Genomic DNA, 13904 nt, shown 5'->3' on the forward strand with positions numbered 1-13904 from the left:
CATGTTGTTGTGAACACACCTCTTCCCTATGATGTCAGCAGTCAGTACATTGCAGGTGCTACATGAATATTCAGTAAGGAAGAGAGGAGTTGTTTATTTAATCAAGGCTACTGCAATCTAGTGGGCAAATTTCATAGCCCTGCTGTGCAATAAGCTGAGCCAAGCTATTCCCTCTCAGGTCCGGTTTTATGGCTGTAAATGGAAATGTGCAGGCAAATGGAATAACAATTTCAAATTTTTTTGCATGCTAAAATGTTATAGAGGCAATATGTAACATATAAATAAATGAGTGGCTTAGATTTCCAGTCAATATGCATCTCCTGTAGTCTTTGTAAGCAAGGAATGCAAGTGCTTAGCTTTAAGGAAATCTGCTTTTTGCATACTCTGTCTTTTAATGCTTTTATCATCTGCAGGATCTTGTATTGACAATCATGCAGATGATTTGCGTTTCTCCTCCACCAATCCAACATGACATTATCACAAGTTTGCCAGAAATCCTGGAGGATGCCCAGCATAGTGAAATTGCTAGAGAGCTTAGGTACGTTTTGTGCTGCCATGTTCTTTCTTTCACTCTCCGTGTAATTTTTGCTTTAGCTGGTACTGTAAATGTAAAGCATATTTGTTTTTCCTATATTTTAGTTCTTTGTTAAAGGAGAAGTCTGAGCTAACTGTTCCAATCCTGGATGCTCTTTCCAGTTTGAATCTTGATTCGGGACTCCTGTCTGAGGTAAGAAGTCCTATATTAAAAGGAGGAGCTCACTAGCAAGGTACCTGAGCTGCTTAAGCTCATAGTTCAGGTTCTTCTTTGCAGATAAATATGCCCAGTCCTTTAGGGTAAGCATGGAAACCTTAGAAGAAATTATAGGAGCAAGGTTTACCACGGCTGGAAATACTGCCTTCTCAGATCAGATGAGAACTCCTCCCCGATGGTTGCATCTGTACGCTACATCTATAAGCAAAGGCTCACTGAGAGCCAGTGTGTGCTATATCATCATCATCATCATCTTAAAACTTAAGAATTGGAAAGGACTCTATGGATCATTGAGTCCAGCCCTTGTTAAGGAGGCACAGTGGAGAATCGAACTCCCAACCTCTGGCTCCAGAACCAGATGCCTAAACCACGGCTATGGAAGTCTCTAGAGAGCTTCCTGAGCATTTTCAAGAGGTTCTGAACAATTTCTACAATGGCTGTTGTGGGTTTTTCGGGCTGTTTGACCATGTTCTGGAACACGGCCAAACAGTAAGAAAACTCCACAACAACCATAGGATTCGGCCGTGAAAGCCTTCGAGAACGAAATTCCTACAATATTTGATAGCTTTTAATGGTTCTTCGGAGTTTTGAGGATTTGAGATTATACAGGCTGTTTTTCTTAAGATGTGCTAGTATTCTGCTGTGTTCTAAGCAAGAAGCCCAAATAGAAGATTTAAGTTAATGCCCTTGCTTCTTCCCACTCCGACCGCGGAACAATGTGCTGCTCTCCCCACCCCCAGGTTCGTCAATCTGTCATGGTTACAGTGGCTGCTGTTAAAATGGAAGATTTGCCTGTGGTAGTTAAATTTGTTCTCCGTTCTATCAAGGCTGCTGATGCGATAGAGGTAAAGTACTGTATCTTTAAAAGGCAAGAAGAGTGAATGAAGGGCTTGACAAAATTGCCCCACTCCCTGGAGAACTGTCATTCCAAAAAGTAGCTTTCTCCATTTCTGTGAGAGATGCCCACATATAGACATGGCTCCTCTGCAGGTACTTTCTGATCTTCGTAAGAAGGTGGACCTGGACTCATGTGTTTCACTTCCACGGATTCAGGCTTCCCAGAGCAAGCTCAAGAGCCAGCCTCAGACAAGGTTTGTATATGATACCTGGCCGCTCTGTGTAATGGCTTTTAAAGACTGGGAAGGTCCATCCGCTTTTCCCTGCAGCCCATTTGATCAACCTCCATTTGGACAGTCATGGGGGGAAAAGTGTCTTTTCTAGTTCTGTAGTTACCAGCCCTGGGACAGCACTCATGGTCTGTACCTCTGGAGAGGGGAAAGGCCTCAACCTCCACAAAAGAACAACAACCTTGATTGGAATCATGGAACAGTGAGGACGTTTTTAATCTACCACAGATGATTCCCTCTCTAGATCTTAGTTGGTGCAGATGGGGGGGGGGAATTTAAACCTTCCAACTTCTGTGCACTGAAATATGAGTTGGTGGTAGGAAACATATGTACCCAACATAAGCACACGTGCAGTCCCTTGCCCAGCACTCCCTGAGATCCTGGGGCACATGGGATTGTCCTGCCTTGCTTTAGTTAAGTCATTATTTCATTGCTTCCTTTTAACATTGCAATATCTTAACTCTACCAATGCCTTTTCTGTGCAATTGGTACCATGTTTCCCCGAAAATAAGACCTAACCCGAAAATAAGCCCTAGTAAGATTTTTCAGGATGCTCGTAATATAAGCCCTATCCCGAAAATAAGCCCTAGTTAAGTGAAAGCCCGCCTTCCACCATTGTGTAGCTACCAGAAGACAACATGACTGTAAAATAAAACATCCCCTGAAAATAAGCCTTAATGCGTTTTTGGAGCAAAAAATAAGACCCTGTCTTATTTTTGGGGAAACAAGGTACTAATATTGAGATGACTCTTCCCCCAGTAAACCTGCTTTGCCCTTAAAGTGACAGAGGAACTCCCTCTGCTATTCTTCTTTTCAGTCTGTCAGCAAGCCAAGTGAACATTAACCAGGATTGTGTGAAGCTCCTTTTTGAAGTAATAAAGTCAGCTGTAAAATTTGAGAAGACCGTTTCAGAAGGCTGGATTAAGGTCAGGCTTGTTTTCTATGGCTGTCTGGGTCTGTGACATTTCATCGAACTAGGTTATATTTTAATCAAAATGTCAAAATATATTTTGTTCTAGCTGAAATTCAGTAGTAAGTCACAACTAGAGAAGGCCCATTGAATCAGAGGAACTTATGAAGGAGTTGATTCGCCACTGATTCAATGGACCTATTCTAGTTATGACATCCTAGTGGATTTTAGCCTCTGTGTAATAAATTGTATGTGCAAGATGGCTTTGTTGCATTTAGAGTTTATGTGTGTCTTCCGGAAAGACTGGTGTTCTTTAAAGATCGGAGAGGATGCTATCGGCCGAAGGCCTTGCTGCTAAGTCAACTTTCATGTTCATACTACTGCAAAGAAACAGATTTAAACCAGAGCGGCTGTCATGTTGTGTTCCTTAATCAGTATCACCCCTTGATGAACCTTTGGTATGCCACCTCTGGTCTGGTGTTCTCTGCACCATCATCTGATGAAGCTATGTGGGTGCAAGAAAGAGAACTTTTTAAAAATTCTCCTTTGGGGAATGTTGTCTCTAGAAAAACTTGACTGGTGTTTGAGTTACGATAATTATCATGCAAGGCAAAGCTTTCTATTGTCCCGGGGATTTTAAGAACTGTTTTTTTGTGTGTGTTTTTAGCTCATAGCGCTTTTCTATTGTCCCACTTGTTTTACTTTGTTTCATGTGCTCCAGTGCTTTTACTCTTTGCCGACAGCTTTATCTTGATTTTATTGTGTGTTTCTCTTTATTGTTTGATTGTTAGTATTTTAGGTATGTACTCATGCATTTTAAAGCACCCAGAGAACTCAAGTTATTGGATGACTTAAAAATAGAGTAAGTGAAGGAAGCCAAAGTGCAACCTTTATCCTAGGATCATGGGATATTTGGAGAAACTGTTCTGTCTATGTCAGATTTGTAGAAAGATTTAATGTGAACATTGGAATCAAGCTTTGGATGGTTTTTATAAGTCACTTAATGTACACAACTGTACAGCATTGGCAACTGCTTCTTTGGCATTCTCTTCTGTTTTAGGCTATTGAGGATGTTTCTTCTGCTTCTGACCATAAGGTAATACCCTATTTTAGTTTGCAATAGTTATTTCCCACTTAGCATCATATTTTTAGATGTATTAATTGGTGGGAGGTGTTTCCTTCATAGCATTCCACTTAGAAAATTTCAATACCACAATTTCAGTACTATACAGCTGCCATTTCTGAGCTCAGAGAACATGCTAATGCTACCCTGTATTGCTGCCTTCACGTCTAATAGACGAGAGTTATCCTAGTACCTCAGTCTTCACAGTAAATATTTCTCATTGCTCAAAGCCATCACTGGAAATGGGGCTGGCCAAAAGAACAGCCTATCTGTTCATCCCTATATGACATCCAAAAGTTCTTGGCCATATCTTTGGTGTGTCTGTGGTTATAATAGCAGAGGCATTCTTTCGGCTCTCTAGATAAGGGTGTAGAATTATGACTTGGTCACTTGTCAGATTGTGTTTTATTTTAGGCACTGTTTTAAAAGTGTGCACATTTGTATAGAAATATTTTATCTAGTTCTTCTACTGCAAAGAAAGAAAAGAAAAGAAATATTGTTTGCAGAAGTAGGTTCCCTGCAAAGAAATTGTTCTGGGTATGAAATTATTTAGGACGGGAAGGTAAGCTTTAGGAATGAATTTATGACTTAACCATGGATGTTTTTCTGCCTATAGTAACCTGCCTATAGCTGTGTGCGTTGAATCATCAATCAAATTCATGAACACCAGGAACTTGCTATTTTTGAGATTTCCCCCTATCCCCAAGGATTCTGTGCAAAATAGCACACATTCCATCTTATGTGAACATGTCGGGTTTTTTAAAAAAAATTCCTTGTCTGATTCTTATTCTTCCATCTTGCTGGACATTAATTTTTGAATAATCAGCTTATTTGCTTTGCTTGGAAAAAAAAGGTTCTGGATCTGATCGTGCTGCTAATTATCTATACTACGAATGCCAAGAGCAAGAAGCCAATTGAGAGAGTGCTGAGGAACAAGATTAGGCTGGGTTACATGCGAGAACAGCTGCTGCGGAATGCATTCCGATCCCACTCTCTGGTAAGTCGTGGAGCGGCTGTGCAGCTGAGCAGTGCTGACGACCATGCTCTGTCCCAGTGGTTCTCAACCTATGGCTCTGCCCGTGCCACCAGAACCCCCAGCCCGTCAGTGACTCGTGGAGTTGAAGGGGCCGGAGCATCTGGAGTGCCAAAAAGTTGACACCAACTGCATTATTCAACCATCTACTGTAAAAAACTGAATGGCCATTCATGGGTTTACATATACACCATGCGTACTTTCTCCACTCAGTTTTGTACACAGGTGTAGACCTTCAGGGAGAGGGATTATCAGAGTGAAGCAGTTACTATATAGAGGCAACCCCTGTGAATGTGGGGTGACTTCAAATGCAGAAAATGTGCCAGCTCTCCCCACATGATGGCTGGTTCTCCTGGAGGAAGTACCAACTCTTCTACATGATGATCGGATTCAGAGTGCTGTTGGTTTCCACAAAGCCACACTCAGTGAATTTCTTTGTATCTTTCCTAGAATCTAGGACCTATTAGCAGGAGAGATGTTCTTAGACACACTTCTTTAATTCTTCTGGAAGACAACTGCCTCTTGTTAGAACTAGACCGTGTTGTCTTCTCTCAATCAGAGGAAACCTCCCTGTCCTCACTTCTTTTCTCGTCATTCTGCCCTCTGGGATAATTTTGTTTATTCATATCTGCAAGCCTCTTTAGTTTGTCTATATCTCCACATCTTGTTAAGTTATCTACCTAAGATGTGGCACTGATTGTATCTGGGATGTGAATTGTAGGTTACCTTTTCTTACTGTCTGATGGAAAGTTGGAAGGGTATTACAAGTATGAATCTGAAGCCTTAGGCTTTTGTTTTTTGGTTCTTTCTTCATCCAGGTTATGAGAGATCTCTTTCCAGCTATACTCTCACTGGCTGAGAATTGTGTGCACTCAGCAGACCCCTGCGTTGTTTCCTTTGGCAGCTGTCTGTACAAGCAAGCGTTCACAGCTTTCGACTCCTATTGCCAACAGGTAGAGTGACAACCCTGGCCACTAGATGGATCTGGTAAAAGTCTAAATAAATAAGCAAACAAACAAATGAAACCCCTGTTTCATTCTCTTTGGGGCTGAAAAGTGAGAGTGCACATACATGTGCACATACCTCCTTGTATGTACTCAATGCCTGTGTACTCAATGGCTTAGCACAAGTATTTCCCTCAAGCCTTGTGGTGGCTGCTTCTGGAGAATCAAAGGATGTCATAGCTTTTGACTGAGCCTCAGTGTCTCCTCAGTGGCTGGCAACCTCGTGGCGCCGTGCCATTGTTGCCTAAGCAAAGGTTGGCTAGATCATGAGTGCTTTTCTTTTCCCTTTCTTTAGCCTCTCTCTCTCTCTCTCTCTCCTTCAGGAGATTGTGGGTGCCTTGGTCACACACGCATGTGGTGGCAACGGTGTTGAAGTCGATCTCTCTCTGGATATGCTCACTGACCTGGTGTGTCTGCACACATCTTCCCTCGCTCCGTATTCAGTCTTTCTAAAGGTAATCCTGACCTGAAGTTGGGAAACTTTGATTCTGACATGAAAGCTGAACAGCTTAACTTTTGAAAGCCCAACCGTGTGAGAAATATATGAAGGGGTTTTGTTAGAAGAAGAGGTAAAACAAATACTTCCTATAAAGGAAATTTAAATTCTCACCCGTGCCAGATGTTTCTTCAAGCCTCTTAGTTTGTTGCAGTCTACAAGGAGGAAGAAGAACGTGGCGTTGTGTAGGGGCAGGAAGCAGCCCATCTCCCATTAAAACTCCGATGAACGGTTGATCCCTTCAAGCTCTCTGGTTGTGTAAATTTGAGAATTTCCTTGTGTGGACAGGACAGGGGTGGACAAGATGACGGTGGATTTTGATAGGTTGAGTCATAGATGTGGGATTGTAGGAAAAGGAAGGCTTTAAAACATAGATTTTGGAGTCCCCAAGGTTTAGTAAGATGTACTTAGGTTGCAAACCAAGATCCCATATCAATTAAGGCAGACCTAGTCCCTGTCATACTTAATCCTGAAGATGCTCTCTTGTACAGGAATGTGAGAAGTGCGTTGGTAGATCAAACGAAGGGCCACCGAGTAGTCTGGCATTCTCTGCAATCAAGAGACATCGCTTGGTCCACTCAAAATTGGCCCATCAACCACCTTCTGCCTGCCCTGGCATAGAATACGGTGGTCTAAGCATTCCAGTGTGTCTCTTCTGGTATGATCTAACATATCTTCAAGAAACTGAACATTTTGTCTGATATTTCCTTTTTTCCCCCTTTCTTTTTTTAAGAGCATTCTGGATTATATGGATAATTTAAGTCCACAGCAAATACGAAAGCTGTTCCACATTCTTAGTGTGTTGGCATTCAGCCAGGGGCACAAGAGCAGTCACATTCAAGTGAGTGAAAAAATAGAGTCTAGCCATTGACATCCGGGGCCGGCGGGGGGTTAGTCTTTTGTACAGCTACAGATATCTGTATGTCATTGATATCAATAAGATTGTCACACATGTGCTAACGGCGAATGGCCAGAATTTGCTGAGCATTGCCACTCTCTGGTAATATAAAAGAAGACACGTGCCTTAGTTCATAATAGCAACCCATTGATCTGACTCCATAGTTCTCTGGAATTTTGTAATTTTATAAAATGAGTCTGGATTCACTGTGTTGCCATGTACCAAATTCTGGACGTTTGGTTTCTGGTGCTACATTAGTCCATTGCAAGAAAAGCAGCAGTCTTGTGACACCTTTAAGATTAACAGTGTTTGTTTATTTGCTCATTTTCCAAATAGAGCTTGCTGATCTTTAAAGTGCGTAAAACTTTTGTGCATCCAGTGACCTATGTACAACCTGAAATAGACCAAAGAGTGTCTTTGTTTATTTGACAATTCACTGTTTAGGGATCCTTTGGAGGGAATCCTTACAACACAGTACGCTTTTACATGTGGGTGCTGCCTTCTAGGTTCTTTTAAAAAATGATGCGACAAGACATCTTCAGACCTCCTCTTTCTTGTGGATCTGTTTCAGTTCAATTTATGGTTGTGCAAGTGATCTTTCTCCCAATGCTTGAGAGAACCAAATCCTCATTAGTTAGCACAGCATTTGTTCTGTACCTTCCCTCCCCCTCCTCACAATCAAGGGTCACCCCCCCCAAGTGCAATTGCAGTTAAATGCTAGCATATTGCACTTCAAGAAGAAGAACTAGCAGTAGAAGTTCCAGGCCTGAAGCAAGCCTCATTTGCAAAGCAGAAATCCTGAAAGACATTTGTTCTTGCATGCACTGACAACCCTGTGGTGCCTTAGGCTTCACCTTTAGGCTTCCCCTGTAATTTAGTAGTATAATGCATCTCTCTCTCCCTAACTCCCTGTTCCCTCTCTTTCCTTGCAGGATGATATGCACATGGTGATTAGAAAGCAACTTTCTAGCACTATTCCCAAGTATAAGCGTATTGGGATTATTGGTGCCGTTACTATGGTGGGCAGCATGGCGGCAAAGAGGTGAGCAAGGGGGAAGAAATGTGCAACTTTGTTCTTTTAGTTAGTTCTAGACTGGTGGTTCCGAAACCTTGGGACCCCAGGTGTTCTTGAACTAAAACTCCCAGAAAGTAGATCTCTCTCTGGCTCAGAATGAGAAACTGTATATATAGCTACCCAGCTAGTCAAACAGAATTAATAAATGCATCTAATTTCAGGAGTAAAGAAAATGGGCAGATCCTGGAGCGGCCACAACTGAGCAAGGATCAGTGTAGACAGGCAAGTATATGTGATGATGGAGAAGAGCTTTCTAGATGCCACAAATTGCTGAAAAGACTAATATGTGAGTTCTACATTAAATCAAGTCGCAGTTCTCTTTGAGGATATCATATCTTGGACATATCTTGAAAAGATAAGATTGGCTGGGAAAGACAATAATGCTAGGAAAAGCTGAGCGTAGTAGGAAAAGAGGAAGACCTAACATGAGATGGTTAAATGGGGAACCACTCCCACAGTCTTTAACATTTCAAGACCTTTCAAGGGTTATTGATGTTAGGAGCTTTTTGAGGTCATTTATGTGTCGTCGTTTAGTCGTGTCTGACTCTTTGTGACCCTATGGACCAGAGCACGCCAGATCCTACATTTATTTGTAGGATCACCCTAAACTGGAAGCACCTTCAGAGCACATAACAACCCAGGCTGGTGCGAAGGGGAATAATCTGCTTAGAGGGAGTGACTTTCCTTTGACTGAAGGTGCTTTGAGGGAGATTAATTTATTCAAAACTTGGTGGCTATGTGTGAATTTTTGTGGAGTGATTCTCATCGTGCCCCAGTAATTACTCTGCTGCTGCTGCTGCTTTTTCCCACCCTACAGATTACATCTTTGTTGGAATTGGTGTGCTCCTGCTGTGGGCAGGTTTCTGAAGCCTTGGCTCTGTACTACGATGAGCTTGCCAGTTTGATTCAGAAAGGGAATCTGGATTTGCAGATCCTGGTAGGATACAGAGAACTACTACAGAACTGGTTCTGACCTTGCATGCCCAACTGTTCAGTGGTTCCTTCTTGTTGCAGATAATTTGCAAATGATCGTGTGTATTTATCAAACTATTGTTTGCTAGAGCAAGTCTGCATATTCTATAGTATGAAGTCCTAAGTGTACGTGTTATGAAATTTGGGAGAGAGACAGTGTGTGTGTGTGTGTAAAATTTTGCTTTCCCTCCCATGTGGTTGTGGAGGGAGGGGGAAAAGCACATTAAGGGGGGGGGAATGAATTGAAAGAATCTGAAAGAGCTGGTCCTTTTTGCGTTTAGTGCAAAGACTAGTAAATGTGTTTATTAAATTGTTTCATTTTTATACCACCCATCTGGCCAAGGCCACTCTGGGTGGTTTACAACATATATGGTAAATAAACCAGTCAAATAATAAAATAAAATAATAAAATGAAATGAAAAATCTGAAAACGAATGAGACACCCCCTGAAAGAATCTGAAATGAATCAAACCCAAAAGTTTTCCCTAGTAGGTGTTTCAAGTCATTGCTCTTTTCTATCAGTAATATGATGTAATTTGCATAACTTAAAGTGTTGTTATTTCCTTGACTAATTTTCAGTCTCTCTCCATCTGCATCTAATCCAATTATTCATATAATATATTCTGCATGTAAATTGAATACATAGGGAGATAAAATACCCCCTTTTCTGACATCTTTGCCAGTGGGAACCCATTCCATTTCTGCACATTTAGTCCACGCAGAAGCTTCTTGTCCAGAGTTCAGGTTACATATCAGGCCAGTTATATTTTGCAGCACACCACTTTTTTACCTTATAGAGCCAGAGGAGGGGGAGAGAGAGTTACTGAATGACGAGAGTTTAAAGTGAAGAGAGAGGGCCTCTGAAAAATGTTTTTCCTGTGCCTCTTCATGCTCACTTCCTTTTTCTATTCCTTCTGTGGATTCACTGTTTACTGCTTGAACACCAAACATAGGTGGTAAATTATTGCATTGTGAAATGCAACCATAATAACTGTATCTTAAAGCCAGGCATGAAGGTTTTAATGTGTGAATTCTGTATTTTACTAATATGTCTGAAGAAGTGGACTTGTCCATGAAACTTCACATTCAAATATAAGAGTTATTCTTTAAAGTGGCACAAGGTTGTTGTCTTTCTTATTTTTTTTCCTTTGGGTTTTGCTTGATACACCAGCACAGATTGACATGGCTACCTCTTGTAAAACTAGTTCTGTGGAATGTTTTTTTCTCCTGTAGGAATGGATGGGGAATAGTGTGGCCAAGGACTTTGAGGGCGATTTTGTGACAGATCTTGTCGCTACAGAGGACAGGTATTTCAGAAAATGCTCCTAAATAAGAATGCAATTATGACAGCCATGACCTTGACTTGACCTTTGATTCCTCTGCAGTGCATTCCTGTTCCCAGTAAAGGCCCTGTATTGCTTAGAAGAGGAAGAGAGTGAGGCCACAATTGCTATAAACTTATTGCCTCTGCTGTCCCAGAACTATCTATGTAACAATGTGGATGAAATAGCAGCAAAAAGCAAAGAAAAAAGGTAACGATACTTCTCTTTTCTTACAGAGATTAGAAGAGACTCTCCCAGCCCATAAGAGAACACGGGTGTTTATTATCTCACCTTTCCTTCAGTGAACTAAAGGCCACGCTTGGCTGTCCTCCTCCCTCCTCTATCCCAATGCCATATAAGACATAAGAGGTACCTCTGGTGTGAAATCTTGTAATTGGTGTGGAATAATAGAATTCTCCACTCCTGTCACCTCCTCAGGCCAAGCTAAAACAGTTTTGAAGGAAATACGCAGGCAGTTTTGTTAAACTCCAAAGACAAAGGGAGACTCAAGGAGAGAGAAGGACAATTGTGAACAACGACGTCTTCTCAAAATGGAGTGCTGTCTCTTACGGCAGCTCACAACAGTTGTATCTCTAGTTCTATCAATACATGCCCCCCTCCCTATTATACCAGCCCTTCTTTATCAGGTGTAGGATCAAAGATTTTTCGATTCATGTGGGAGGAGAAATTACGTGAGCACAGAAATTTGGTAAATTTTCAAAACTGGCCATATTTTATTTGGTAGGAAGAACCAGATGAGAACCTAAGAAGCTTCCTGCACCACCTTGAAATCATTGATCCATTCAGCCACTGGTCCGTCCTTTGCACAGACTGACAGTGGCTCTCCAGAGTTTCCTACGGGGTTTTTTTTCCTGGCACTCGCTGGAGAGGAGGAGGAGGATTGATGACAAAACATTTTCTAGACCAGAGAGTTACACTCCTTTTTTATAATCTAGGGGCAGGCAACTGTGTTTTTTTCAGGCCCTGTTAGACTACAGCTTCCACTCCCTCACCCTTAGCTAGGTGGATGGGTGTTGTGTAAGACAAAAATAATCTGGTGGGCCACAGCTGCCATAATTCTGCATCGCTGGTCCACTTCCTTGTGGTGTAGCTACGATGCTCTCGCCTCTCCTCTCTTCCTAGGCTCGTGTCTCCATTGTGCCTGTCGCCATTCTTTCGCCTGCTCAGGCTCTGCGTATCGGAACTGAATAATGGGAATTTGGAGGATATCGATGCCTTATTAGGTACAGGATATGGGCAGTTATTTCTCTCTGATCTCACTCGTACCCGCAAATTATTTGAAGGATTGGGACTTTGCAGCTGTCATACTGAGGCAAATTGTGAGGAAGATATTTGTATTCGCAAAGGCTTTCACGGCCGGGATCTAATGGTTGTTGTGGGTTTTTTGGGGGTCTTTGGCCGTGTTCTGAAGGTTGTTCTTCCTAACGTTTCGCCAGTCTCTGGCCGGCACCTTCAGAGAACAGGAGTAGCACGCTGTGCTCTGGTGGATGAGTGTCATATAAGACAAAGAATAATCTGGTGGGCCACGTACTACTCCAGTCCTCTGAAGATGCCGGCCACAGAGGCTGGCGAAACGTTAGGAAGAACAACCTTCAGAACACAGCCAAAGAACCCGAAAAACCCAGAACAACGATAAGATATTTGTAATTTAGTAATACTTTTGGCTGTTTTATTCTTCCTGCCCCTTGCAAAAGATTGAGTTTTACATTTTATTTATTTTATTTTTATTTATTTAATTGACCAGCTGGGGATGGGCCCTTTTTTCAGGGACTTCAAACTGTTCACACTCTCTTTTTTGGGAAAGGGAAGGGCCCTGATTAGCCCGTGTGAATATAAGAGATGTGGGTCTCTCCAGTATGCTGAACAGAAGGAAATGGGCTTAATTGCCAATATCTTTTCTTTTGCCATATACGATCACAGTGTGCCCTTTATATCTGACCAACCTGGAAGTAGGAGGAAAGTTAGACTCCTTGTCAAAGCAAGAACGCGAATTCCTTTGCTCACTCTTATTTTATGCCCTTAACTGGTTCCGTGAGGTAAGTAGTGCTGCAGGTAGGTAGCGTCTTATAATACTGTACAAACTGCTGACAGGAGTCCCATCTAGAACTGAGCAAAAGGCCCAAAGTGCACAATCATTTAGAGCAGGGGTGCACAGTTTGAGACCTTGTACTGTTCCCTGTGCAGCCCTCGAAATGTGGAGCACCCCATCCACTTTCCCTTGCAGCCCATGCATACGTCTTTCATGGCAAGTGAGAGAGAGTAGGCATGCCTGTTACAATTGACATGACCCTTCGGGGCTGAAGGTTGTGCTTTATGCTTTTTGAAGATAAAGTTTTGTTGAGAAGTCTCTCCCACTTGATCTGGAAGGATCAGCAAACATGCATCAGCTTTGGGGAAAATCCTTAGGGCCCCCCCCAATGCTGGAAAAGGCCAAGTTGCTAGAAAAGGAGACGTCTCTGCCTAGGACTCATAAATGCAGTTTCCTTCTCAAGGTTGTCAATGCCTTCTGCCAACAAAAAGATCCTGAGATCAAAGGAAGAGTTTTGGCCCGGTTACAGAACATTACAGAGTTACAGAGTCTGCTGGAAAAACATCTAGCAGGTGAGCATGGACAAAACTACACACATCTCAATGGGGGTTGGGGAGACAGAGCATCTGGTACCTGCCAGATGATTCTTTTTAGCTATAAAGACACTGGGAGGCTCACATGCAGAAGGAAGCAACAGAGCCTGGCCCGCCTTCTTCCTTGCACCATGGAGACAGCCCTCAAGTGCTATTGACTCACTCTCAGAGGTGTAGCTTCTCCTTCTCCATCTTCAGGTAGTTGTGTGTACTTTGGCAAATCATTAGGGGCTGTCTCAGTCTGAGCAACTCATGCAATGGAACAGTAACACCAATTACCTTGCTTTGTGCCTGACTTCCCACACACCTTCGACTGCTGTCCTGATTACAGTACCAACCAGCATCCCACCTTCTGATTATACTCCTGCCTTTGATCTTTATTTACCTGATCTAATTTCTGACTTCACCTCTGGCCTATTTTACATCCGCCTGCCTCGCTGGAATTAAACCCACCTGCAACCTACCATGAAGATGTGACCCAGACTTGATGCTAGGACAGTGAATGTTGCTTCATTTAAATCTCTCACTTCCTCTTTTGTCTTCTGAACCA

At 42.4% G+C, this 13904-nt stretch overlaps 1 protein-coding gene across 1 annotated transcript in view; it reads left to right on the plus strand.

Annotated features, from left to right (window-relative positions):
* The window catches only part of FANCD2 (FA complementation group D2), a 48302-nt gene that overhangs the window by 12119 nt on the left and 22279 nt on the right, over positions 1–13904 (plus strand). Inside the window, exons 9-26 of the mRNA XM_072989866.2 lie at positions 414–538; positions 640–727; positions 1492–1596; positions 1742–1842; positions 2696–2804; positions 3849–3884; positions 4765–4908; positions 5763–5897; positions 6272–6403; positions 7178–7285; positions 8275–8384; positions 8579–8639; positions 9235–9354; positions 10623–10696; positions 10775–10921; positions 11855–11955; positions 12653–12768; positions 13225–13333. Coding sequence (XP_072845967.2) covers positions 414–538; positions 640–727; positions 1492–1596; positions 1742–1842; positions 2696–2804; positions 3849–3884; positions 4765–4908; positions 5763–5897; positions 6272–6403; positions 7178–7285; positions 8275–8384; positions 8579–8639; positions 9235–9354; positions 10623–10696; positions 10775–10921; positions 11855–11955; positions 12653–12768; positions 13225–13333 — 1921 coding nt within the window. The remainder of the gene's footprint in view (positions 1–413; positions 539–639; positions 728–1491; positions 1597–1741; positions 1843–2695; positions 2805–3848; positions 3885–4764; positions 4909–5762; positions 5898–6271; positions 6404–7177; positions 7286–8274; positions 8385–8578; positions 8640–9234; positions 9355–10622; positions 10697–10774; positions 10922–11854; positions 11956–12652; positions 12769–13224; positions 13334–13904) is intronic.

This window comes from Pogona vitticeps, chromosome 2 (genome assembly GCF_051106095.1).
Source record: "Pogona vitticeps strain Pit_001003342236 chromosome 2, PviZW2.1, whole genome shotgun sequence".
Lineage (NCBI taxonomy): Eukaryota > Metazoa > Chordata > Lepidosauria > Squamata > Agamidae > Pogona > Pogona vitticeps.